Source organism: Triticum urartu, chromosome 3A (genome assembly GCF_056163025.1).
Source record: "Triticum urartu cultivar PI428250 chromosome 3A, HENAU_Tu73, whole genome shotgun sequence".
NCBI lineage: Eukaryota > Viridiplantae > Streptophyta > Magnoliopsida > Poales > Poaceae > Triticum > Triticum urartu.
Genome location: NC_141875.1, coordinates 720,498,667 through 720,523,476, shown reverse-complemented (window position 1 = coordinate 720,523,476; position 24,810 = coordinate 720,498,667). Strand labels below are relative to the sequence as shown.

At 47.3% G+C, this 24,810-nt stretch overlaps 2 protein-coding genes across 2 annotated transcripts; one reads left to right on the top strand and one right to left on the bottom strand.

Moving 5' to 3' along the window:
• The first annotated feature begins 566 nt into the window (after positions 1–566).
• LOC147982132 (DIMBOA UDP-glucosyltransferase BX9-like) lies at positions 567–10,685 on the top strand. Its single transcript, XM_087514245.1, has 2 exons — positions 567–1,546; positions 9,668–10,685. Exons 1-2 carry the CDS (start codon positions 1,036–1,038, stop codon positions 10,474–10,476), a joined length of 1,320 nt encoding a protein of 439 aa, XP_087370371.1. The 5' UTR covers positions 567–1,035; the 3' UTR covers positions 10,477–10,685.
• Positions 10,686–16,454: 5,769 nt separating this feature from the next.
• Positions 16,455–20,125, bottom strand: LOC147982131 (uncharacterized). The gene is made up of 3 exons (XM_087516208.1): positions 18,668–20,125; positions 17,762–18,310; positions 16,455–17,471 (listed from the first exon to the last, which is right to left on the bottom strand). The coding sequence occupies exons 1-3, from the start codon at positions 20,123–20,125 to the stop codon at positions 16,455–16,457; spliced, it is 3,024 nt and encodes a 1,007-aa protein (XP_087372334.1).
• Positions 20,126–24,810: the final 4,685 nt, after the last annotated feature.

Here is a 24,810-nt window from a genome sequence, read left to right as displayed (position 1 = left end):
GAGCCTTTTGATTCAAAATTTTCAAAAAACTCAGGATTTTTTGCTCGGTACGAGTGTTTATCGTGGGGGAGCGGTAAACGCGGTAACCGAATATCTCGAGCGGTTACCAAAACCATGGTGTATATAGCAGCGGAGGGCCACATATCCGGGTCACACTGTTTTTATGGGCCGGGCTGATATGTAGTTCCTGTTTGGGCCGCCAAAAAGGCAAAACCCGCATATCAGCTGGAATTTCCCGGGTCGGGGGCCTTTTTATGGGATCTGCTAGTAATGCTCCTCTAACACATTTCCCTAATTCGACCACGCACTTTTTTTTTCAAGAGTATGCCAATGGTCTACTGTATTTTTATAAAAGGCAGAAAGTTATGTACAAGATCCCTGACGAGATGCGAACAAGTCATAGGGAGAACCCACACCAGCGCCTGCTTTTCACCTTTCACTAAAAGGCTACTCTCTCGCGAAAGGATCTAGAGCACCGACTCCGCCTAGACCGGCCTTTCTCCACTCGTCTGTTTCTTCTAGTATCTCTGTCTTAAGTTGCAACGCCGTTCTCTACCTCAATATGTTGTTGAACACTCACGCATTGCGCTGTTTCCAAAGGGACCACACAATTAGAATTTTAACGGAATCGAAGCCTCTCCTCATCTTTCCTTTGAAGCGCATCCTCTGGCCTAGCCACCACTGCAAGAAAGTAACATCCGTGGGCGGAACCTGTATGGTGATTCTCCATGTGTGGAAGCAGGAATGCCACACCTCTGGTGCGTATCCGTAGTGTGCTAGGATGCGGTCGGCGTTGTCCTCCTCCACACACTCAATCCTCGTCCTTGCCTCCAGTATCCATCCAACCATCTTCTCCCGCTCTAACCCAATCAATGCGCTCATCAATCATTCGATCCTCTTTTATTTCGATCCAATCCAATTAGCCAACTACTAATCCTTACTAGTTTTTCTCTATATGAAAGCCAACACTGCTGGAGTATATTGATCCATATCTCCATCAGCAATCAGGCACTCTCCTCCTTCCTAACAAAAGCCATGGCCAGCGCGGCGGAGAGCTCTGGCGGCGCCACTGCCACCCGGCGCGTGCTGATGTTCCCGCTGCCGTTTCAGGGACACCTCAACCCGATGCTTCAGCTGGCCGACGTGCTGCACGCCCGGGGCCTCCGCGTCACCATCTTCCACGCCGCCTTCAACGCCCCGGACCCTGAGCGCTACCCCGCGGATTACCGCTTCGTGCCCGTCGGCGCCGGCGTGCCTACCGCCGACCTCGTCCCCACCGGCAGTAACGCCGACTTCGCTGGGGCGGTGCTGCGCATCAACGAGCGCCTGCAGGCGCCTTTCCAGGACAGCCTCCGCGCGGTGCTGGAGGAGGACGAGGAGGGAGCGGCGGCGTGCCTCGTGCTGGACTCCAACCTCCGTGGGATGCAGGTGGTCGCCGACCGGCTCGGCGTGCCGACGCGGGTGCTGCGTACGGCCGGCGCGGCCTGCCTCGTCGCCTTCATGGCCTTCCCGGCGCTCTGCGACAAGGGCCTCCTCCCACCACAAGGTACATCCCTCCACCTGACAAACAAACGGAGGTACTGTTATGAGATCATCTCGATGGTTTGATAATCTCACACGTTTAATTTACCTTTTCCCCCCTTGGGATTGCTTAGTTCAGTTGGACGTTTAACACATAGTATAACTACAAATTGAAGGAAACATTTTTTTTCATGGAACACCATATAAATCCTGCATATGTTAAATATATTGTGTTAAATATTCATTAAGTGAAAAGACTTATGGCATCCTAGTTTTCAGACGAACTCCATGTTGTGCATAAATAGTTAGAATCGGCAATATTACATATTTGTTGGTATATTATTGTATCAAAATTAACTTAAAACTGAGCAAAGCAAATATTTACAAACTAGCAATTTGATATTCCATTAATAACAATTAATATATAACGACGGAGATAAATTATAGTTGATGCGAAGAACATGGACGCCACAATATCGAAAAACGCTATGCTTTGATCAGTGAAATAAACTGTTTAGCAAGTTAGTTGAGTGTACACCAGCACCAGCAAACACATCACATTAAATGGAGAGGCGACAGAGAAATTTAGGGGGGGGGGGGGGGGTCATGTACATTCATGACACTGCAGTAATGGAAGAACATGATCATCTGGATGCATGCCATTTCTTTTTCTTTACTAAATACATTTATGTAGTTTCCCGATGTTGAGTCATGTCAATTTATTTTATATCCTTTTTGCGGGATTTGTTTTATGTTGACGTTCGTGTTATTTTCTACAATGCTTTAGGATGAGTTTTGGATAGTTAGAAAAGTTTTCATGGACAGTTTGGTGTTGTCGGAGAGATTTTTCATTTGATACATGGAGCATTGTTTAGAACTAACAACACATTTTATAACTCAAGCCAACCATTATTTTTAAACCCTCAAATATACTCATGTAATAGTTGAAACATTCTTGAATTAGAAGAATATTTTTTACCTAAAGTCTTAATAGTGCAGCTGGACCATTTAACTTCATGGAGCTCACGCTTTTAAATGGAAAGAAAAACATACTTGTCCAGACTTATACCAAAGTTAGAACTCCGCCATACAAAGTTGTACTAAAATCAGCGAAAATTAATATGGATCTGAGAGAGTAATAAATTTGGCCCAAGGTGGTTCTAAATATGCATGGCAACATGAACATGCAGGCACAGAAGATGTACATGGGTTACCACAGTGAAGTGCTATGTCTTCACGTGCATTTAATTATGTTTGCAAAATGATATAAATTTTGAATATAATATCAAGAATTAGATCCGCTTTCAATATTGAAACTCTCACGGCAAGCTCTACAAAACTAGGTATCATACGTGTATGTTTTGATGAACTTTGTTCTGTGCAACCTTTGGGCTCCAGGAACCAATGTTAATACTGTAGAAACCAACTTTAGTGTCACATTGATTGCTAGACAGATGGATGGGGAATTATTATTTTTTTGAAAAGAAGGATGTATCCTCGGCCTCTGCATCTGGATGATGCATGCAGCTATATTATTAATTATTCACAAAGATCATACAAGGTGATACATCAATAAGCCTGAAATCACCATCTTGGCAACGTTGTTGCTACTACTATCCCCTTGATGAAAGTGTGCCGAATGTCCGGTCCTAATACCGAACAGACATCATACCAAAGTCTAACATCTAAAGCCGGGTGTCCCATCCAAGCAACTACCTGGATTGGGTCCCACACTGGTCCGGCACACTCCCAGTGAGCACCACACGCTGCAAGGACCATCACCTCCATCTTCCATCGGTCCATCCTCAGAGCAGAACTGATGCACCAACCTTGCCAGACCTCTCTGCCATCAACGCCACCATGACGCCAGACAGATTCCTCCTCATGCGCGAGTCAAGATGGCTGGGGGAATATATGAAGTTACATATCTCACTCGTAGGATAGTCGGGATGAGGTGCCAACACTGAAATTGTACATCCACAGTTGGGGAGGAAGTTGCAAATCAACTGCTATCCAGTTAGTCCGGACAAGAGACGAAGCACTATCCTATGTTGCAAGGAAATTTGGAAAGAAAACATAAAGAAACAATAAAAAAATCAGAAAACCCTAAAGCAAGCACCAATTGAATGGGAAATATAGAACAATTCCACCAAATGCAAGTCCCAAGAATGAGTTGTAAAAGAAATATAGATGGCACATTGAGTTGAGTGCGATTGCATGCAAAAGTAGTGACGTATGGATAAAAACAACTGGCATTTTGGAGTGACTAGCATTGAGATGGAAGCAAGCAAATCAAAGTCTATACCTACTATTAAAGTGAGGTGATATTCTTAATTTCGTCCCGCTTCGTTTGGTCCCGCTTTAATTAATTTTACGTACGGTATTTGGTTGATCCGGAGAAAAATAAAATTGCCTATGGGAGGGTTCGATCTCATAACCTGTCAACCGGGCACGCACAGTTTGTCCAACTGACCCAGCTAGAGATATGAGTAGATTTTCTTTCTCCAGTTGCAACGCACGGGTCTTTTTGCTAGTAAACATAAAAGTGGCTTGCTCGATGCGGACGAATAACTCTCGATGGTAAGCACTTCCAAAATCCGACGCCTTTCTTGTTGCCTTAAGTTGTGTGTGTAACGGGGAAATACCCCTTGGTTCCTGGGAGTATATAGACCCTATATAGGGAAAATAAATAATTACGGAAAGAGTAAAAAAAGTTCAAAGTTTTTTGAATAAACTTGACTTCTTTTGTACTAGTATATAACTTCGCAAATAAAAACACAGCATTGACTTGAGGGCAAAAATACAAAAAATGTTGGTATATACAAGTCACTATCCACATTATGTTGACCGAATAATTGTTTTTTTACCATGAGGTCAACGGGGGTTTTCTTTCAGGACAATGCTTCGGTGCCTTAAGGCACCTACATTTGTGTCTATGACATGTGGACCCAATAGATGACTGGCCCACATATCAATGACCCAAAGGCAGGTGCCTTTAAGGCACCGAAGCTGCGTCCTTTCTTTCATGGGTTTTTTACAAGTACAATGTAAGATCAAGTTTATTCCAAAAATATTTTAGAATGTTTTTTCTTTTTTACATATAAAGTGTATATATACACCTGTGGACCAAACGGTCTGCCCCCAAGGCAAACCGCACTATACTCCGGATGGGATCTTCTACAGTACCACGATGCTCCTAATAAATGCAACCTGTCTGTCAATGCTAGCTTTTGTACAAGTAACTTTTTGAAAATGGACTGTAAAAACTAAACTCTGATTGAAATATGTTCTGGATTTTTCTAAGTAATTAATAAATGTTTCGTACCTTTTTTACAGTTAGTTTTTTAAACTGGACAGTAAAAACTAACGCTGATGGTAATATGTTCTAGAATATATTATTTAATCAATAGTTTTTGTAATGATTATTTTTATAGAAATAAATTGTTACTGTATTGGTGTGTACACTCGAGCAAGGGGCGATGCCTACCGACATATAGTTATCAAACTCCCCTTTCCCCTCCTCCTCAGGCGGCCCTGCGGATGGCAGTGGAGGAACCCTAGCCATCGGATGCCTCTCCACTTCCTCTCCCCTCCTTCCCACCCCTCGCTGCTAGAGGGGGCGACCAGGCGAAGCTTGACCGGCGCCGGTGCCGGCGGGGATTCCTCATCCCCACGTGCGGCAGTGGCTGGCGCGGGCCGGCATCTTCGTGCGCGGGAGCTGCGATGCTCAATCATGGAGACGCGGTAGCAGGTCTGTGTTTCAACGGCCCAAGGTCTTCCCTGCGGCGTGGTGGGCTATGCTGGGTTGGGGCGTGCCCTGCCATGCGCTGGCGGCAGCTGATGCGACTGCGGCCAGTTCCGGCGAGCGGCGCGGTCTGGGGCACGTTGGGGCAACTTGGGTCGCGGTTGGCCATCTCTAAAGTGCTCGATGGAGGTGGCAATGTGGTGGAGGTGGAGTTCATGCGGTGGGCGTGTGACGATCTCCTCCTAGAGCTTGCGACGTCCTGTGTGCTACGTTGTGTGGTGGCCCTCGATGGTGGCGCATCGGTGGCAGAGCATGCTGTGGGGGGCGTTTGGAGGTGATGGTGATTGGTGTCCAGAGGTGCTTGCTGCCACTGGGCGGCCGGAGGTGCCGGATGGCGCAGTGGTCTTCCCATCTATTTTTGCACAAGCAGACCTGATGGGGCGACGCCTGCCCCTCCTAGTAGTGTAGGCTGGCAGTTGGCCGATGGAGCGAGCTGGCCCGCCGGGGCAGGGGTTGACACGGATCCCCCTGATCGGGGCAGGTTGTTCCTTGTGCTTGCTCCGGTCACCTCCAGCCATGTCGCAGCGGAGTTCCATGGGTTGCTTGGGGACGGCGTCTGCTTGTTATGGCGTCGGTGTAGGCATCGTCCTTGGATGCCGAGGAGGCGGCCTCGAAAGGTGGGCTTTGCTCTCTGACGGGCTCCGTAGTGGTAGTGGTGGCTTCAACTCTTGGTTGTGTGGGCGGCAAGAGGAGTAGCGGCGGAAGGCTTTGGTCTGCTCTCTTGCAGTGGGGGTTGGATGGGCTGATCTTCGTCGCAGTGGTTGCCTGGTGTCTCCTGTGGGGCAGAGGAGTTCCCAAGTGAAACCTCTATGCTTTGGCGCCGACGACAGCGACGTCTGGGGGTGTCAATATCCTCTTGAGGACGTTCTCGCGGCCTCTTCCCTATACCAGCAGGGTTCTGGATGAAAATCCATGTCTGCGGACTCGGCACCGGCGACGCTTGGCGTCGTAACCCTCTCGAGGGCGTTGTCGTGGAGCTATGACACCGGCTGTCGGGTCATGGCGATGTATTAGGACGTTCATGTTGTATGTTTATATTTGTTTTATCACTATCATATATCATTCGACTATGTCTTTGTTGTGTTGTTCGCTTTATTTATAAAGCGCGGCGAAAGGCTATTTCGAGACATATAGTTATCAGTTATTTTGCGTGACTAAGTGAGATCCACTAAAAACTAGCGTATTGACCATCAATGGTACTACCCCCGTCCTAATTTATTGGTCCCTTCGCATTTCATGCAAAATTTTGACAGTAAATTTAACTAAGAAAATGTTAATGTATGTAACCAAAAACAACATTATAGGAAACTATGTTCAAATATGAATCCAACAATATAATTTATGATGACATGCATTCTTATTTTCATAGTTGAATCTATGGAAAAAAAATTAGCGCAAAATACTAAGGCGACCAATAAATCAGGATGGGTAGTAATAGGTGAAGTACTGTTCTGTCAGTGGAGATTAAGTATAGAAAAAAATCCATCTGGATGTCATGCCCTGTACTAGCTTCAATATTTTTTCTAGTTCCGGCTTCTGTAAGTGGATTGGATGAGTAATTATGTCGACGTGACATTTTCAGGTGATACAGTTGCGTCATAACTGTGGTTGGAATATCATTATTAGAATAATTGTAGTACTAACAAATGCTACTCCATCCGTTCCTTTCTGTCCAAGCTATCTAAAAGAGGAGCCCTGGGAATCAGACTACTGATAATGAGTTTCCCATCAGATTGTTGGCTAGTATTCGTGACACGGAAGTAATATATGAAAAAGGTTCTAGCACTTCAGCAATTCGTTTTGTTTCTATTTCAATAGCAAATTTGTTTCCATATCAACCGGTGAAATTTTTGTCTAGAGCAACCATATTTTGTTTATACTGCAGATATTCTTTTGCTTCGAATGACCATAGAACTGTCTCCAGTGTAACAATAAAATGCTTCCAACAATACACACACATATATGATTCAATCAAACCCTTTTTTTTTACCATTGTTACTGAAGGTTTCAAGGCAAATTACATTGGGACTTTGCTTCCATAGAATTCGGTATTTACGTCCGAAGAAATGGGAATTTGCTTCCAAAGAATTCGGCATTTGCGTCCAAAGAGACAAGAATTTGCTTCCAAAAGAATTTGCTATTTGTGTCCGAAGAAATAGGAATTTGCTTCCAAACAAATTTGGTATTTGCGTCAAAAGAAATGAGAATCTGCTTCCAAAGAATTTGAAACTTGCATCTAAAAAAAATGAGGATTTGCTTCCATATACAACAAAAATGATGCACATATGACCAGTTTTTGCATCACTTGGGCACAATGCATACGCCATGCTTCCAAAGATACACATTTTGCTTCTAAATCATTACGATACTATTTTCATATATCAGAGAATTGCTTCCATATTTATATAGATTTGTTTCCATCAAAAAAGGAAAACATATAATGATATGTTTCCACAAATGTTGACCATTTGTCTCGGTTAAACGAAGATTCGTTTCCATGGTGATCACGAAGCACTACACCATCCATGGCAGTGGCACGATCGACAAGCATAAGTGCGAAGACATTGTCTCTGTCACCATGGCCATGTGGAAAGACGTGATGCATCTTACTACCTTCCTGCAATGCGAGATATAATCATGCGAAGGAGTTAACAAAATTTGATAAACAAATCCAAGAACGATGGAGAAGAACTCTACAACTCATAAAATAATCAAAATGTCCTAATGGAAAAAGAACAATACAAACTATGCTTTCTCCATTCATTCCTGATGAATTAATGATATAAATGCAATCCAGTTCAAGCTAGTGCATCAATGGAAACTCACATGCGCTTCACCAGCGTCACCTAGCTTTGGCATGTGGTGCTGACTTGCTGAGATGCAATATCGCCTGGTAATCCACCCTCCTGTATGGCGTGAGAGCCTGCCCCTGTTGGCCTTGTTTCCAATCTAAGCCGGCGATCAGGCGAGGTGGATTGGAGGCCAAAACCGTAGGTGTAGCCGGGCCGATCCTGGCAGAGTTAAGCATGGCGACGAGAGAGGTTACGAGCTCGCCGGCGAGCAGGTTAGTGGGTCAGCCTCTGCAAAGCCGCCGGACGAGATGGCACACCGACGAGGTGGTGCGGAGGCCGCAGACGGGTGGATCTGAAATTCGTGCTACCGAGAGGAGAGTCATCCAGGGGCATGGCGAGCTTGGCGATGTGCAGAAGAGATGGGAGAGTTATTTCAGGCGATTAATTTAAGAAGAGATTATAGGGTGTGGGCCAGAAAATCAGATGATTAGTATCGGGTTTGATTTCAGGGCATATCTCAGCAATGACATTAAAATACAATTCAAGGTCATCCGACGAGTCTGAAGAATGCTCCTCAACAGACGTATGTAGGAAAGTGTTTCCCTATCTAAAACCTGTTATAAAAGTAAACCGAGGAATAGTTTATTTAGTTTCGTGTAAATAGTTACATGATAGCTTTTGGGCGGTACAGAATTATTAGGGCCAGCTAAAATGATTTTATAAGTATACACTGAGCTAGTACATACTACGAGCGAGCAGACAGGTTCGTAATTATTTTTTACTGCGTGCTGGGGACTAGAGAGGAAGGGAGAGGAAGCACAGGACATGATTTGACAGCAGTAGTTGGCAGTTGAGAGAGCATGCTCTGGCATTGACAACATAACTTGCAGGTGGGTCCCGCACATGGTTTTAACTTTTGGAGAGGTTTTCGATGGAATTCACTTAATTTCAATAATTTCGGTAGATACTGAAATATTTATCTTTCAGTCAAAATATTTCAACAATTTCAGCAGTACACAGGAATTCAAATACTTTTCAAAATATTTTCAAGTATTTCTAAATATTGAATTGAATTTCAAGTGAATATTTCTGTACTTTGGTCAGAATGCAAACTAATATCACTGAAATTCATTTCGGTTGGTGCTGAAACAAGTCTGAAATTGGAAGTGAAAACCATGGTCCCGCACACTTGGTACATGTGAGTGGCTTCAAAATATGAGTGGTTAAATGATTTCGTGGTTCGAATACGACACAAAGGCGAATTATACATAATATAGTGGATGCACGGATCTTGAGAGGATTGGTTGGTGGGATTTCATGGGGCAGTGCACCCGAGTGCAGTGGGGTCTTTCTCTAGCCACCTCTTACTATATAAGTTTTGTAAACATGCATCACTACTCGCATTCACATATGCATTCCACCACACACAACCACAATCACAATTCATTAATAACTAGGCATACATATTTATGGTTCTAGTTTCCTACTAATGCATATGTATCCTCACTATGTCACCTGGTGGTTGAGCATTTTCTTACCAAAATTTCAGACCATTCACAACTCAACATGCCACTGGATGATCTCCAACCACTCCGGGTGCGAGACATGGTCTTCTCAAACACAACTCCACATGAAACAATCTCCACCAGTCTAGAATGCATCGTGGAATCAGTAAGGTGTTCTTCTGGTGTCATCTTCAGCACATTCTATGACCTCGAAGATGCTGAGCTCCAAAAGGTCAGTGATAGCATGGGTGTCCCAGTGTACGCGATTGGTCCGCTTCACAAGATATCTTCAGGTACCCAGAGCAGCCTGCTGGCTCCAGATCGAACTTGTTTGGACTGGCTGGACAAGCAGGAGGAAGAGTCTGTTTTGTTCGTGAGCTTTGGGAGCTTGGCGTCGATGGACCAGGAAGAGCTAATGGAGACTGCATTGGGCTTGGCCAATAGCCGCATTCCATTTCTTTGGGTGATCAGGCATGACTTGCTTCATGGTTCGGAGAAGGTAGGCCTACCTGATGGCTTTGAGGTAGAGACACAAGGTAGGGGAATGGTGGTGAGCTGGGCCCCACAACAAGAAGTTCTTGGGCACCAGGCGGTTGGTGGATTTTGGACCCATAATGGCTGGAACTCGACGTTGGAGAGCATAAGTGAGGGTGTTCCAATGCTATGTAGACCCCATTTCGCCGACCAGATGATAAATGCAAGGTATGTCCAGGAGGTGTGGAAGGTAGGATTTGAGTTAGAAGGCAAGTTGGAGAGGGGGGAGATCGAGAGGAATGTTCGAAACTTATTGTGCCAAGAAGAAGGTGCGGAAATGAGGCGAAGGGCAAAAGATCTGAAGGACAAAGCAATCTGATGCATCAAGAAAGGAGGCTCTTCGCAAACTAGAATTGATTTGTTGGTGAATTTTATAACGTCGCTACCTCCTTCCATTTAGAAGAGATATGTTTCCTATTTTCATGTGGATTCAGTCTTCAAACTTAGAATGTCGTGATAGTGGGCTTGTTTTGCATATGAGCGAAGGCTTACATACTGCTTAATACATTTCTGCCAACTTCTACACAATTCTTTTTCTATGGAAACTTTTGCATAATTCTATCTAGCAAATAATACAATTTAGTTTAGCAGAGTCATAACAAAATTAGCAGCAACGAAGAAAGTAATACTAATAATTATACAATGTTAAAACACACATGACACCTTCATGGTGAATACAATCTATCAGAACACATCCACATTTTTACCTTGTGGTCAGATTCTAGTACTATTACCATAACGAAGTAACAGGTTCACAAAATCAATCCTAGTTCGACGGAAGGAAATTAGTTAAACTACAGGTTCTAGGTATATACTACTATGCGAGCCATCGAAAAAAGGTTATTACAGAGCAAGATAGCAGCAACAACAAAATTAAAAGCACACCAGTTCAGGCATGTCACATAACCCCCCCCCCCCCCCCCCCGACCCTTCACATACGCCCAACAAAATTCCAAAGCACCCCCGAAGAGCAAGAGTTTTTTCGTCTACGAAGTAGCTGGCCAGAGCACTCGATCAGTTTGTTTCAAGCTAGCTCTTTGTGGTAGTTCAGGGTGGACATGGTGTGGGCCGGTCCGGTCCCTGGACGAGCCACCGTTTAAAGCTTGGTGAGGACCGACCGGCTTGCGAGCCTGCCACGTCCCATGTGAAAACAAGGACGCCAATCGAACCCAAGACCTCCAGTAGATGAAAACTCGCCCATAGCCTCTAGAACAACAAAGCTTTGTTCATAAATATGTAGAGCAATAACATATAGACCTACTGTAACACATCAAACCGGTACTGTACAGCCTGCACAGTACTGTAGCTAATGTGTTTTTTATATAGCTAAAACAAAACTAATGCGTTTTCAATTTTCCAAATATTTTTTGAAAACACAAACATTTTTAGGAATACGAAATGTTTCTCAGATTTGAAATTCTTTTGGAAGCACGGACATTTTTTTTCCAAATATGCGAACCTTTTTTGTTAAAAATTAAAATATTTTTTGATTATGTGAATATTATTTCAAATTTAAGAGCAATGTTTCAGAATTGTGACCGTTTTTCTGAAACTGAGAACATTTTTTTAAAGACAAATTATTTTTCCAATTTGCAAACATTTTCATGAAAATTTGATATTTTTTTAAATTTTATGAACATTTTCTAAAATACGACCATTTTTCAAATTTGTGAGCATTATTTGAAAACATATCTTTTTTTCAAAGTTTAGATTTTCTTTCAAATTTACTAACATTTTCTGAAAACATTTTTTATTTTCTTTGCCCTAAGTTTTTTTTTCTTTTTCCTTCTCTTTTATCGTTTATTCATTTTTCATGTTTCGAAATTTATTATAATTTTTGAAACTTGTTCGAAAATAAAATTGTTTGGAATGCCAGAAAATGTTTTTGTTGTCAAATATTGTTTACAATTTTATAAAATATTATTATATTTTATAAAATGTTCCAGTTCTTGAGTTTCTTCCTCACAAATTTAAGAAAGTTTTGCGTCTAAAAAAGTTGATACATTTTTTGTTTAAAAATTTAATCAATTGCTGGTAACAATTTTGAAAGAAAGATTCAAGTTTGTAAAATTTTGGAAAAAAAGGTTCAAGTTTGTAAAATTTTCATACATAATTTGAAATCCCAAAATTGTTGAAATTTTTCAAGAAATGATTAGGACATATAAAAATGTTCATTTTAATAGATAATGACAAAAATTGTAAATAACAGAAGTATTTGAATTAGTTTAAACTACATGATGACGGATGCACGGGCTGATATAGTCTGGCACACTCCTCTCAACTGTTGTTTTTGGGACTATACATAAATGCCCCCAACTTCTTGTAACTGCCTAGCACGGGAATATGATGTATCCATGCCTGGTTCGAATAATTTCCGACACCTTATGCACGTTGTGACACATTCTTCCATTAATCAGACTTTTTTCATCAACAAAATTCTAGAAAATGTAAAACATGTTGAAAACCCCAACAACTTGCCATGGTGCCTTGAATTGGTCATACAAGGCCCTGTAAAAATATTGGAGACATCTCAAGGATGTCGAGAAACAACTTGCTCTTTGACGGTGGCCTACCCGAACATGCTTCGTTCAATATGGTCTATTTTTGTACATTGTTGAAAAGACCCCAAAATTTTGCCAGTAGTTGGGCATGACATGGTAGGCATTTATGTCAGGTTTAAACGATTTCCAACACCGTATGTAAGTTGCGACATGTCCTATCATTTATCAGCCTTTTCTTTACCGAGAATACTCTGAAAATGCAGAACTTGTCAAACACCCAAGCAACTTGACTTAATGCCTTGGATTGGTTATACAAGCCAATAGAAAATATTAGGTGTGTGGATGCCTACCATGGGCATGCTCACCTGCCCGCAAAAGTTAGCGTCATTTCAAGAATGTCCAAAAAAAAATCATGTTCAACGCAAGGTGTTCGGATAGGCATCTGTGCAGGTTTGAAGGGAAAATATATTTAAAATAATAGTTAAACGTGTACGTCAAACTGTCATTTAAGTTTTTAACATAAATACATAACTAATAAATACTCCCTCCATTCCTAAATATAAGTCTTTTTAGAGATTTCAATATAAACTACAAATGGATGTATATAGACGTATTTTAGAGTGTAGGTTCACTCATTTTGCTTCGCATGTAGTCCATATTGAAATCTCTAAAAGACTTATATTTAAGAACTGAGGGAGTACAAAGAATAAAATGAAAACAGAAAATGCTTTTTATAGACGCATTTAATAAATATTTAAGAATATAAAAGTTTGCTACTACAAACTGTAATTTTGCTACTACAAACAATATTTCAAATATTTGAACAAGTTTCAAAAGGAATATAAAAGTTGAAAGAGGAAAAATACAAATTAATGAAAAAAGAGAAGAAAAACGAAAAAATAGAAAAGAAATAAAAATGATCAGGCCTTGCGCAACTGAACGATGGCATTGCTTCCGTTGGTAGCCTTCTCGAATTTTTCGGAATTTAAAAATTGTTCCCACTTCGAAAAAAAACCATTTCACAAATTCAAAAAATGTTCGCGCAAATTCAGAACACTTTTTTATTTCAAAAACTGTTATTCACATATTTTGAAATGTTTTTAAATTTAAAATTTTGTTCAGGATTTTTGATTTTTTCACAATTTTGTTCGTGCTTTTCAAAACAAATGTTGGCGTTTTGACATTCTGAACAATTTTTGAAATACAAGAACATTTATTTGAAATTACCTTAAATATTTCCAAAATTCGAATATTTGAAATTTATGAATAAAATTTTAAAATAACAAACATTTTTGGAATTTAAAGGCATGACCATTTTTGAAAAAAGAAATAAGAAATGTAACAGCAAAAACGAAAAAATGAAAAGAAGAAAAAAAACTGTGGAAGAAAGATCGGCTCACAAAGTGTTCGTAAAATGTTTTTAAAATTCTCAGCCTGTTGGTTACTAAAAGCGTCAGGCTTCAAATTGTTCACTAAAGGTAGGTGGTCCTAGCGGCTATGCGCACATGTTATTAACTAGGACGTTGCGTGTTTGATTCCAACAACGGTGATCCTTCTTCGTTTACCACCGCAAATGGGCCAGCCCAAGTGAGCTGTCTTTGCGAGCGTACAGTACAGTTTATACATTCAAATGGAAAAGATTTGCAAATTAACCTGTGGTTGAGTTGGTTAGGTGGACAGTGATATCCCCAACCCACCAGGGTTCAAATCCTGGTGCTCGCATTATTCCTGGATTTATTTCAGGATTTCCGACGATACGTTTTCGACGACGAGGCGCCTACGGTGACTTCGAGACTCACTTCTGATACAAAGCAGATCCATTAACTAGCTAACTAACTCCCGATCTGGAGAACTACCCCACGGCCACTTCTCACATCATCTTGCGGCTTAGGAGAACTAACAGGACATGGGATCGTGTCGTGTGCATGGAACACGTCCAGCCTTAGCTACGTGCATGAATCAGAGGCGACCATGCATTATTAACAGAAAAACAAACTAACTTGACGTGGCAACTGAAATTAGGTAGGTCCAATATTTCACCCCTTACAACACTCATTCTCGTTATAATTCAAGATATTAATTGGGCAGTGAATTTCACTTTTAGTGGAGCCGTCTCCTTTCCAAGAAAAGTCTAGGATTCCCCTGCCTCCCGCCTGCGCCGCCACCGGCCCGCCTCGTCTCCGGTGGCCTTAGGGCCATGGCGGCGTGGTGGATCTCGACCCTTGCCAGCGGGAGGGCTCTGTTTTTAGTTGGTCCTTCGTGTTTTGTTAGGGTTTGTGTTTTGCTTAGTAAGACGAGACGATGGTGGCTCCATGAAGATGGAATAAGGTTCTTCCCGCCTAGCCCCGTCCCGATGGTATTTCTAGCACCGTCGATGGGCGTGTGTCTCCAGTGGATCTGTCCTTGGTGGATTTGCTCGGATCTGGTCGTAGTTCGTCTACGTTCATGTGTCTTTAGGTTGGATCCTTTCGATCTACGTCACTCTTCATCGGCGTGTTGGTCCTACGTGGCCTTAGCACGACGACTTCCAGACTGTCTACTACAGTAAATTTTGCCCAGCTCCGGTGAGGGAGGGGCGATGATGGCGGCATGCCTTCGGCTCGCTTCAGTGTTTGTAGTCGTCGCTAGGTGGTCTATGGATCTGGATGTAATTTTTACTATATCTGGTGTTTGTTATACTGCCATGAATATTAAAGATGAATAGATCGAAAGTTTTCTTAAAAAAACAATATTTCACCCCCTTAATCTCATTGCCCACTGCTGATTCTGATCACTCCCAGACGCTTACGCAGCTCGCTGAAATGCACCCTTTGTTAACACATCAGCTGATTTTGTGTGCCAACGTGATCAATCTCCACTAGTCCGGTCTCCATACAATCGCGAACGTAATGGAACTTTATCTCAATATGATTGCTGCGGTCATGGTGAACAGGATTCTTACTCGGTTCTATGGCTAATTTGTTTTCAACCGAGTAACAATCCTGTTCACCATATCTGCAATAAGGCCAGTTAACCAAATGCCTTAACATGTTGCTGCACATGCGGTGACCTACTCTGCTTCACAGGAAGAAAGAGAAACGACCTTCTATTTCTGGGAGCTCTATGTGATCAGGTTCTTGCAGAGGAAGAAGACGTATCCTGATGTACTCTTGCGATCCCCGGTGTTCCCTGCATGACCACTGTTATTGTACCCGAGCAAGTGTGCATCACCATCGTCTACCCTGTAGAAGCAACCACAGTGCATTGTACCAAAATCGCCTTGAGATATGTGCTATAAGATCAAACAGTAGGAGAGGCGTTCGTTCCGACACATCAAAAATCTGATGTCAGTTTTTTATCGTTCCGTTTTGTTTTGTTCGTCCCATAACAAAAGAAATTGCAGTCACCTAATAAAGTGACCAATTTATCAACGCTATGCTCAATAGATCGTCAAACTAATATCATTTTGATTTCTCCTCCACCAAGTCACTAACCCAACTTAATTGATCGCTGATATATGTTTTTGAACTCCGGTTAAAAAAATGTACTTATTCAAAACAAACTACATCACGAGTTTTTATTTTTATTTTTTTAGAACAAAGACGCCAGGGGCGTCCGGCTTTAAATTAATAAAGCCCACAACATAGGCAGCGTAGCACAACCACATAACTCACACTATGCAACAGGCCAAAAGCGAACAAGTCAAGGGGGAGCAACAGACCGGAGACGGAAATAAGTGCGTTACAAGGCGCGACCGGCCTAGCGAAACGAGCACGCAGGCTCGGCTGAAAGTAGAACCAAAAGGGGCTGCCCATCCCTATGGGACAGCAGACGGCGCGGACAACGGGGCGCGGGACTCGGCGTAGACAGAGCGGAGGCAACTAATAGCATGACGATGAAGATCAGAGTCCTGTTGCCTTCCCAGCGGTGTCCATTGCTGCAAGAACATGATGCATTTGAAGATAACGTCAGCAGGGTGCGAGGGAAATACACCCTCAATGGTAAGTTTGTTACGAATATGCCAGATAGCCCTTAACATGGCCGCCGCACACGTCCACATGACCCGGCGCGTCGAGCCATGAAGCGAAGACAAGGAAGACACCAGCGCGGCACGGGAGCGGGGATCCCAATCCACCCCCGCGGCTTTGCGAACCGCACTCCAAGCGAAGCGCGGCAAAGAGCACCGAAAGAAGGCGTGATCCGCATCTTCCGGCACCCCACACAAAGCGCAAGGGCCAGCGGCGGGTCCATTGCGCTTGGCCAGGTTGATCGAGGTAGGAAGGCGATCTTGGCAAAGTTGCCATAAGAAGACTTTGATCTTTAGAGGGATTTTAGCCTTCCATAGCCCCATGGCAGCCGAAGGGACCTGGCCGCGGGTAAGCTCTCTGTATAAGGACTTGACAGAAAATTTGCCAGAGCAAGAAAGCCTCCAAGAGACCGTGTCTGCGGAGTCAGACAGGCGAACATCCGCAATCAACGCCCGAAGGCGATCCCACTCCGCCATCTCCGGCCCCGTTAGTTCTCTCCGAAAATTGATGTAGGGTGGAGATGAGCTAAGGGCCGACGCGACCCATTGGTTGGGCTCAACCGCAATGGAGTAGAGTTGGCGAAATTCGGACCAAAGGGGTTGTTGGCCAATCCAAAGGTCAAGCCAAAACCGCGTGAAGCGCCCGTTGTTAACCCCAAACTTCGCACCCCTGGCAAAGAAGGGTTTAAGGTCTTGAATGGAGTTCCAGAAGGGGGACCCATGGGGGGCCGCCTCAAAGAAATTCCCATTCGGGAAGTATTTCGCACGGAGAAGGTCGATCCAGAGACCAGTCTCACCCTGAGACATCTTCCAGATCCATTTGCACATGAGTGCAATGTTCATCAGCTTGGAGTTGATGATCCCAAGGCCCCCTGGGCTTTAGGTCTGCAAACGGCCTGCCATTTAACCATATGGTATTTCCGTTTAGGACCCGCTCCTTCCCAAAAGAAGCGGGACCGCGGGGTATCCAACTTAGTGTGTACCCCGTCCGCCAGCAGGAACAAACCCATGGCAAACATAGGTAAGGATGAGAGGCTGGAGTTGGTTAAGATTAGTCTAGCCCCTGAAGACATAAATCTCCCTCTCCACGGACATACCCTATCCGCTACCTTGGAGGTGAGAGGTTCCCAATCAGCGATCGAACTCGTCTTCGCCGTGATCGGGAGGCCGAGGTATGTGAACGGAAATTGGCCAAGTTTGCAATTGAGCAAGTTGGCAACCCGCTGGCTCTCGGCCGCGTCCATCCCTATGGACACTACTTCACACTTGTGGAAGTTGATTTTAAGCCCCGACATGAGTTCGAAACACAACAGAATGGCTTTGACCGTTGCAATACTGTGAGTGTCAGACTCGAAAAGGAGGAGTGTGTCATCCGCGTATTGCAGGTGTGACACACCCCCCGGGATCAGGTTGTCAACCACTCCCCTGATGTGGCCAGCCAGACGGGCTTTGTCTAGCATGGCGCCCAAGGCATCCGCCACAAAATTAAACACCAGCGGCGAGGCTGGGTCCCCTTGCCGCAGCCCACGCTTGTTGCGAAAGAAGTTCCCTACTTCTCCGTTCACCGCAATCGCCGTTTGGCCTCCCGAGACCAATTGCATCATACGGTGAACCCAAACCGACGAGAATCCCCGGTCCAGGAGAACCTGTCGGAGAAACTCCCAGTTCACGCGGTCGTAAGCCTTTTCGAAGTCAAGTTTCAGTAGGATCGCGGGCTGATGAGCGCGTTTAAGGGAGTGCACAATCTCTTTTAGGGCCAGCGGCCCTTCTAAGATGTTGCGCCCCCGAATAAAGGCCGATTGGTTCCTACTAATAATACGATAAGCTACCGGAGTCAAGCGTGTCGAGCAAGCTTTCGCACAAATTTTAAACGGAACATTAATCAACGCAATGGGACGAAAGAGCCTAATATGATCCGCGCCCGGAACTTTGGGAATTAGAGAGAGAACCCCAAAGTTTACGCGAGAGATATCTACCGTTCCCCGCATAAAACCATTGCAAACGTCAAAAATAGGCCCTTTGAGCACTTGCCAGAACCTTTTGAACATCGCCACCGGCCACCCATCCGGCCCAGGAGCGGTGTCGGATTTCATGCCCAGCATCACCTTGTCAATCTCTTCCGGGGTGAAGGCCAGGCCCAGGCCCTCATTTTCCGCTTCCGTGACCCGCAACGCAGGGTCCCACACATCCGCCCTAAGCCGGGCACGGGATTCCTCCCTGGAACCCATGAGATGGATGTAAAAATCGTAAATGTGACGTACGATATCCTGTTGCCGCAAAAGGAGCCCCTGCTCGGATTGCAAGCGCAGGATTGCACATTTGCGACGACGACCATTTGCATAGGCGTGAAAATACTGGGTATTCGCGTCACCCTTGAGCGTCCACTTGATTCCTCCACGTCTACGCCAGTACTCCTCCTTAGCTCGGAGGAGGGACTCGACCTGGGCCTCAAGCGCGTAGCGCTGAGCCCAGTCTTGCTCCGAGAAGGTCTGCACGTCCGCCACAGCGTCCATCTGAGCAAGATCCGCAGTCAACCGCGAGCGAAGCAACTTATCGTCGCGCCCCTGGTTAGCCCCCCACCCTTTAAGGGCCGCACGCAAGCCCGCGCCTGCAGCGATCCAGAACTCCATCGGCCCGCGTACGCGCCCGATCCAGGCGACGCAATTCTCCCATTTCGAAAGGAAGATTTGCTCAAAGTCCGGAGACTCTAACCACGCGGTTTCAAAGAAGAAACGGGGACTGCGTTTTAGCCTTTCCTCCCCCGAGGAGAGAATGAGGGGGACGTGGTCCGACCCTATCCTCGTCTCGGCGTGCAAGGAGCAAAGAGGAAACAGCGCCTCCCACTCCGAGGACATAAAAACCCTGTCCAAAACCGACCGCACCGGTGTAAGTTGTTTGTTGGTCCAGGTATAGCGTGCCCCCACGCGAGCCACTTCCCTAAGGGCCATAGCTGCGATTGCACTATTAAAAATGGACACCCTTGTCCAATTAATACTACCGTTGTTTTTATCCGCTCCCGAACGGATTAAGTTGAAATCCCCTCCCACAAGCAGAGGAAGGTTTCGCGTGCCCAAAGACGCAACCTTTGCGTGGAGTTCTCCCAAGAACTCGAGCGAACGCGAGTGATCGGCCGGGCCGTAAACCACAATCACCTCCCACTCGCGGAGAGTTGCACGGTGGCGCGCCGACAGAAAGAAGCAACCAGCATCCCATGCCACCACCTCCAGGCAAACTAGGTTGATACCTAGCAACATGCCTCCCGAGTGCCCGACCGCCGGCACCCAATGCCAAACAAAACGCTCCAGCGGGTCAACAGTTAGCAGGTCCCGATGATTGAAATCGGTCTTGATAGTTTCCTGCAGGCCAACTACGTCGATCGCCTCGTTTCGAATGAACTCTTTTAACTGGGTCCGCCTCCCAGCGTGGCCGAAGCCTCGGATATTCCAAAATATGTACCGCATTAGATAATGCGATTGCGGAGGCGGATACTGCGAGCGGTCACCGCTTTGGCCACGCGCCGTGTCTTGGCAAGACGACGGTTGGAGGGGGACGGCGCAGCCCCTGCTACTATGTCCTCCTGATCGGGCCGCGCAACAGTCACCAGAGAAGCCCCTGCTTCTTCTGCTGCTGGCGCAACGCGGGCCAACGCTGCCTGGGCGAGCGCGGCCTGCGCGATTTCCTTAGCACGGATAAGAGAAAGCACTTCGCGCGCTTCCCCCTCGTCAGACATCCAAACACCACTATCCGCTAAGATACCCCCCAAGCACTCATCAGAATAATCGTCAAAGATCGTAAAACGGGGCACGGGATTACCTTCAGATTCCAGGTTCTTCTGGGCCTGCAGGAGTTGGGCATGTTGGAGGGCAGGCAGGTTGCCCTTGGCACCCTTCAGGCGGGAGCTCGCCCGCTCCTGCGTCGCCGTGGACGTCACCACCGCCTTGGAGCGCTTGGCCGTAGAAACGGGCGCCACCTTTGTCACCTCCACTCGAAGCGCATCAGAAGCGGGAGGGGAGATGACTGACGGGGTACCACCCGCCGGACCCCCAGGAGAGGCCAACGCCATCACCACCAGCCGCTGCGGGGCAGGCGTGCTCCCACAGCCCGAGGGTGGGCTCGCCGGCGCCACGAAGGGAGTCTTGCGGCCCGCCGGCTTCTTGTGGAGCCTCGTCCCACCGACCCCGAGGCCTGACGGCGCCTTGGGAGAGCGTCCCTCGGTAGCCCGAGGCTCATCCACCACCGTAGCCACCGAATCGCAGGACATGTTGGAGTCGTACTGGTTGAAACCCAACTCGTTGCTGCCCACCACCACCTGCCGCTCCTCCTGGTCCTTCGCCGCACCCGCCGCTGGAGGCACGTCCTGGGAGTCCTTGTCCATGAGCCCAAGCTTGTCCTAAGTGGCAGTGTCAAAGGAGTCATCCCCCATGCTCGTATCGAGGTCCCTGTCCTTGTCGTTCGGACCCTTGTCCACGTTGGCTGGTGGCGGGGGAGGGGGAGCCGCGCCCTGCAGCTCGCCCGCCTCGGCCTCCAGGCGAATGGTGAACCCCTCGCTGTTGAACCATACTTGAACGTAGCCCTTGAGCTTGGCCGGCGAGCGACACGCGAAGCGCATCCGTACTGGGCCCAGCCCCGTCAGCGACGCTGGATCCACCTTCATGGGCCGCCCAATCATCACCGTCCCGGCCATAAGGTGGTCCACACGGCGGTGCTTGGGTGGCACACCCCATAGCTTGACCCACACGTCCGGCATAATCTCGGCCTTGGGTTCCTCCTGGCACAGATCCTTGATGTCCGCCATGATGTCGTTGAGGGAGAGGTAGAACTTTCCGCTGCGGGTCGCCATCCGTAGCATGGCCTTGTTGGGGAAGACGACCGAGAACTGGTCGACGCCAATGGCCGTCACCTGCCAATCCCACTCCCCTTCGAAGAGGTGGGGGAGCTCCGCCTCCAAGATGGGGATCGACAGCGTGCCCGGCGCCGCCGAGATGATCGCCGCGTCCGCCACCAACGGGGCCCGGACCTCCTCGCCCTCCGTCTCCACGAAAGGGAGGCAGAAGAAGCCCTCGCCAGGAATGGCGTTGCCCATGATCTGCAGCATCAGGGGCCGACCCCGCGTGGGGCAGTGCGCCGACGCGTGCCCTTCCTCGTGACAGACGACGCACAGGGGCTTGTAGTGGCACATGTTTTGGTAGTGCCCCACCCTGCCGCACTTGAAGCACTCCGGCCCGTCGGCCTCCTCCACTGGGATCGGGGCATCAGCCGAGCCCATCGAAGCCGACGGCCCAGCCACCAGCTGCAGCGACGCCGTGCCATCCCCCTTGTGCTTCTGCTTCTTGGCCAACGGATCCCCGCTCCGCTCGCCGCCCGGAGGGAGCTGAGACTCCTTCCTCTTGAGCTCTTTCTTCTGCTCCAGCCCACGGCGCCGATATTCCTCCTTCTTCTTCTTTTTGCGCTCGCGCTCCTCTTGATGCTTCCGCTCCTGCTCCGCAATCCACCATGGAGGCGGCGGCCCCCAGCCCCCGTCTTCCACGGCCTTCGCCGACGCCTTGGAGAGCGCCTTCGCCCAAAGCTCTTGCTCGCGCTGTCGATCCGCCGCCGGAATCGGGGGTGACATGGGAGGCTTGTCGCCGCGACGGGAGCCCATCGTTACCACAGTGGCGAACGACCAAGAGAGAGGTGGGGGAGGGGCAGAGCGGATAAGGCGACGAGCAAGGTGCCCGAAGCGCCGCACCTGAGAGTGGGAGGCAGGAAACCCTAGCGACAAATCTAGGGTTCCTTTTGGCACCCACAGCCACCTATTAATAGGAGCGGGGGCCCGCGCGGCCACCTCCACGTTGGGCCTGGGCCTATGCGCAGGCTCGCGGCAGGTCGTCGGGCCAGGCTGGATAGGCCCGCGCACGGAGAGGAGCCCCTGCACCCCCCCACTCGAAGAAACTGGCTGAGCCGCCAATGGGCCCCCCGGCCCAATTACATCACGAGTTTTACAATGACCAACCCAAAAGAATTTTGAATATTGGGTATGCATTTGCATCCTGATCCCCTAATTTACTCAATGGCAACACATGCCATGAGAACATACCTCGGAAAATGTTTTCTTGGCTAGCAACCACTCACATAAGTCGAACTCAAACATCAAGGAGCTAAACACGAGACGTTTGGCTTGCCTGCGCATCTCCTTCGTCTCCAAGTCAAGGATAATGAGCAGACCATGAGGCCACTCATTAGACCACATCCTCAGCAGCACGGCGCTGCTCATCTCTCCAGAGCCCTCAAACTCAATTATCACAGCGCCCGGAGGGATGTAGGGATGCAACGACCATAGCTTCTCCTCCACATCGATTACGGCCTCCCGTTCCCATTCACCATCGTTGAGTTGTAGCCAAGAGGAGACCGTGAACCCGTCAGTGACAAGCAACCGCAGCTTCCCGTCGGGCGATTTCCCTAGGTGTCGCTGACTTTCTTGGCACTTGACGGGCGGGAGCTTCGTCGTGTCTAAACTCCCCTTGTGGACATTGTAGGTGAGTATTTTATCATAACCACATACTACAAGCCAGTGGATAACACTTCCATGAACGACGACACCGTCGCGTTCTCTTTGGAGTGACCCTAAGGTGGGGTCGATGTCACCATCATAAGTTACAGGTCCCCAGCTGGTGTGGCCAACATTTAACGATGTGGCGGTCAGAACTCTGATATTGCATCCAGTGCCATCGAGGTTGGAGTCCACATCAGCGGCCACTAGCTTGAATGGGCAGCCAATGCCATCGGCTGCGGTGAGAAGAACATATGTGATAAAATCCCAATCTATTGGAATGCCCGACGGAGCCGAGAAGAAGGTGCGGTCTCCCGTGATGAAGTCATACACGCACAGGTGGTTGGACTTGTTCTGGCGCAATCTGATGTGATGTCGCTGGAGTAGGACGAGGCCGCCATGCGATGTCATGGGTTCGTATTCGCATAAGAGGTTGGCGGTGTGGCGTGACCTGAAGCGAGACAGATGGCCGTTGCAGAAGGATGCAGCAGCGGGCATGACATCTTTGTTCGTGTAGACGTAGGCAAGGAAACGGGAAGACAGGATGCCACCTTGTTGGGTGACGCGGCGGATGAAGGACGGAGAGAAGATGTCACGGCGGAGGTCCTTGCAGGCAGCTGCGCAGCAGATGAGGGTGGAGGGGTTGGTGCGCGCGACGATCTCCAGTATGAGGTCCGCGGGGAGCATGCATGCTACTGGCGATTCCGGCATGAACGTGTTTCTACGTCCGCGTTTCTCCGGCGGTGCCATGGGATGTCTGGCACGTATGTCGTGTATTAGGCTGGCAGGGCTGGTTTGTCATCGCGTGGCGGCCTCGTCCTACTCCAGCGACGTCACATCAGATTGCGCTGGGTGTGAGGGGCACGTGGTAGTGGCTGGGAGAACAAAAGAGCATCGGACCAGGGAACACACGTCGCAAAAGGAGGCGATCGGCACGAGAACAAGATGTTTGGAGACGCATGATAGACCACGATCCCACGACTCATGTGCAACCGACGCAAGCTTCAGCCGATCGCCCGGCCATAAACATTTCTCTTTCTCTTTTGGCTCGCTCTGTTTTGCTGCGACATGCAACAAAAGTGAAGTGTTATGAGAACCAACCCCATGTTGCCGCGTGCCCGTTCCAGGTATAAGTCAAACATGGACGAAATTCGCAAGTGCCTGCCAATGTTTTAAATAGCGGGCTATACTAAATAGCGACGAACCTCCAAATCCACTATAGCAGGCTTGCTACATATTTTTTATAGTACAAAAACTTTTTTTTGTGGGACACAATAACTTCGTTCATGAAGCTACTCAATGAGTAGATAGGACCAGGACAGACTCTGGCTGCCGGGAAGCACAAATGCCACTCCAGGGTGTTTATTCAAAATGGAAACATAACGATACACGGTTATCATGCATCACGATGTTTATATCAACACCGAGTACACGCTCGGCAAACAAACTTATTCATCCTTCGGCATATTTGTATTCCTGTGATCCATGAACCGATCTCCTCCGGCCTACTTTGAAGGAGGATAACCTGGGCGTCGCCCCGTCGGTGCCCCATAACCGCCGCCCCAGCCACCCCCATAGTTATCTCGCTTCACGCTGGCAGCTGCAATGACGTTCAAC

What these genes read in the sequence shown, in the direction of transcription:
- LOC147982132 (XM_087514245.1), top strand. Translation starts at nt 1,036, where the DNA reads ATGGCCAGCGCGGCGGAGAGCTCTGGCGGCGCCACTGCCACCCGGCGC. An exon ending in GGGCCTCCTCCCACCACAAG is followed by an intron (nt 1,547 to 9,667) that starts GTACATCCCTCC and finishes CCAAAATTTCAG; the next exon opens with ACCATTCACAACTCAACATG.
- LOC147982131 (XM_087516208.1), bottom strand. Translation starts at nt 20,125, where the DNA reads ATGCGGTACATATTTTGGAATATCCGAGGCTTCGGCCACGCTGGGAGG. An exon ending in TCAAAGGGCCTATTTTTGAC is followed by an intron (nt 18,311 to 18,667) that starts GTTTGCAATGGT and finishes TTTCTCCGACAG; the next exon opens with GTTCTCCTGGACCGGGGATT. An exon ending in CCTCCAAGGTAGCGGATAGG is followed by an intron (nt 17,472 to 17,761) that starts GTATGTCCGTGG and finishes TGGATCTGGAAG; the next exon opens with ATGTCTCAGGGTGAGACTGG.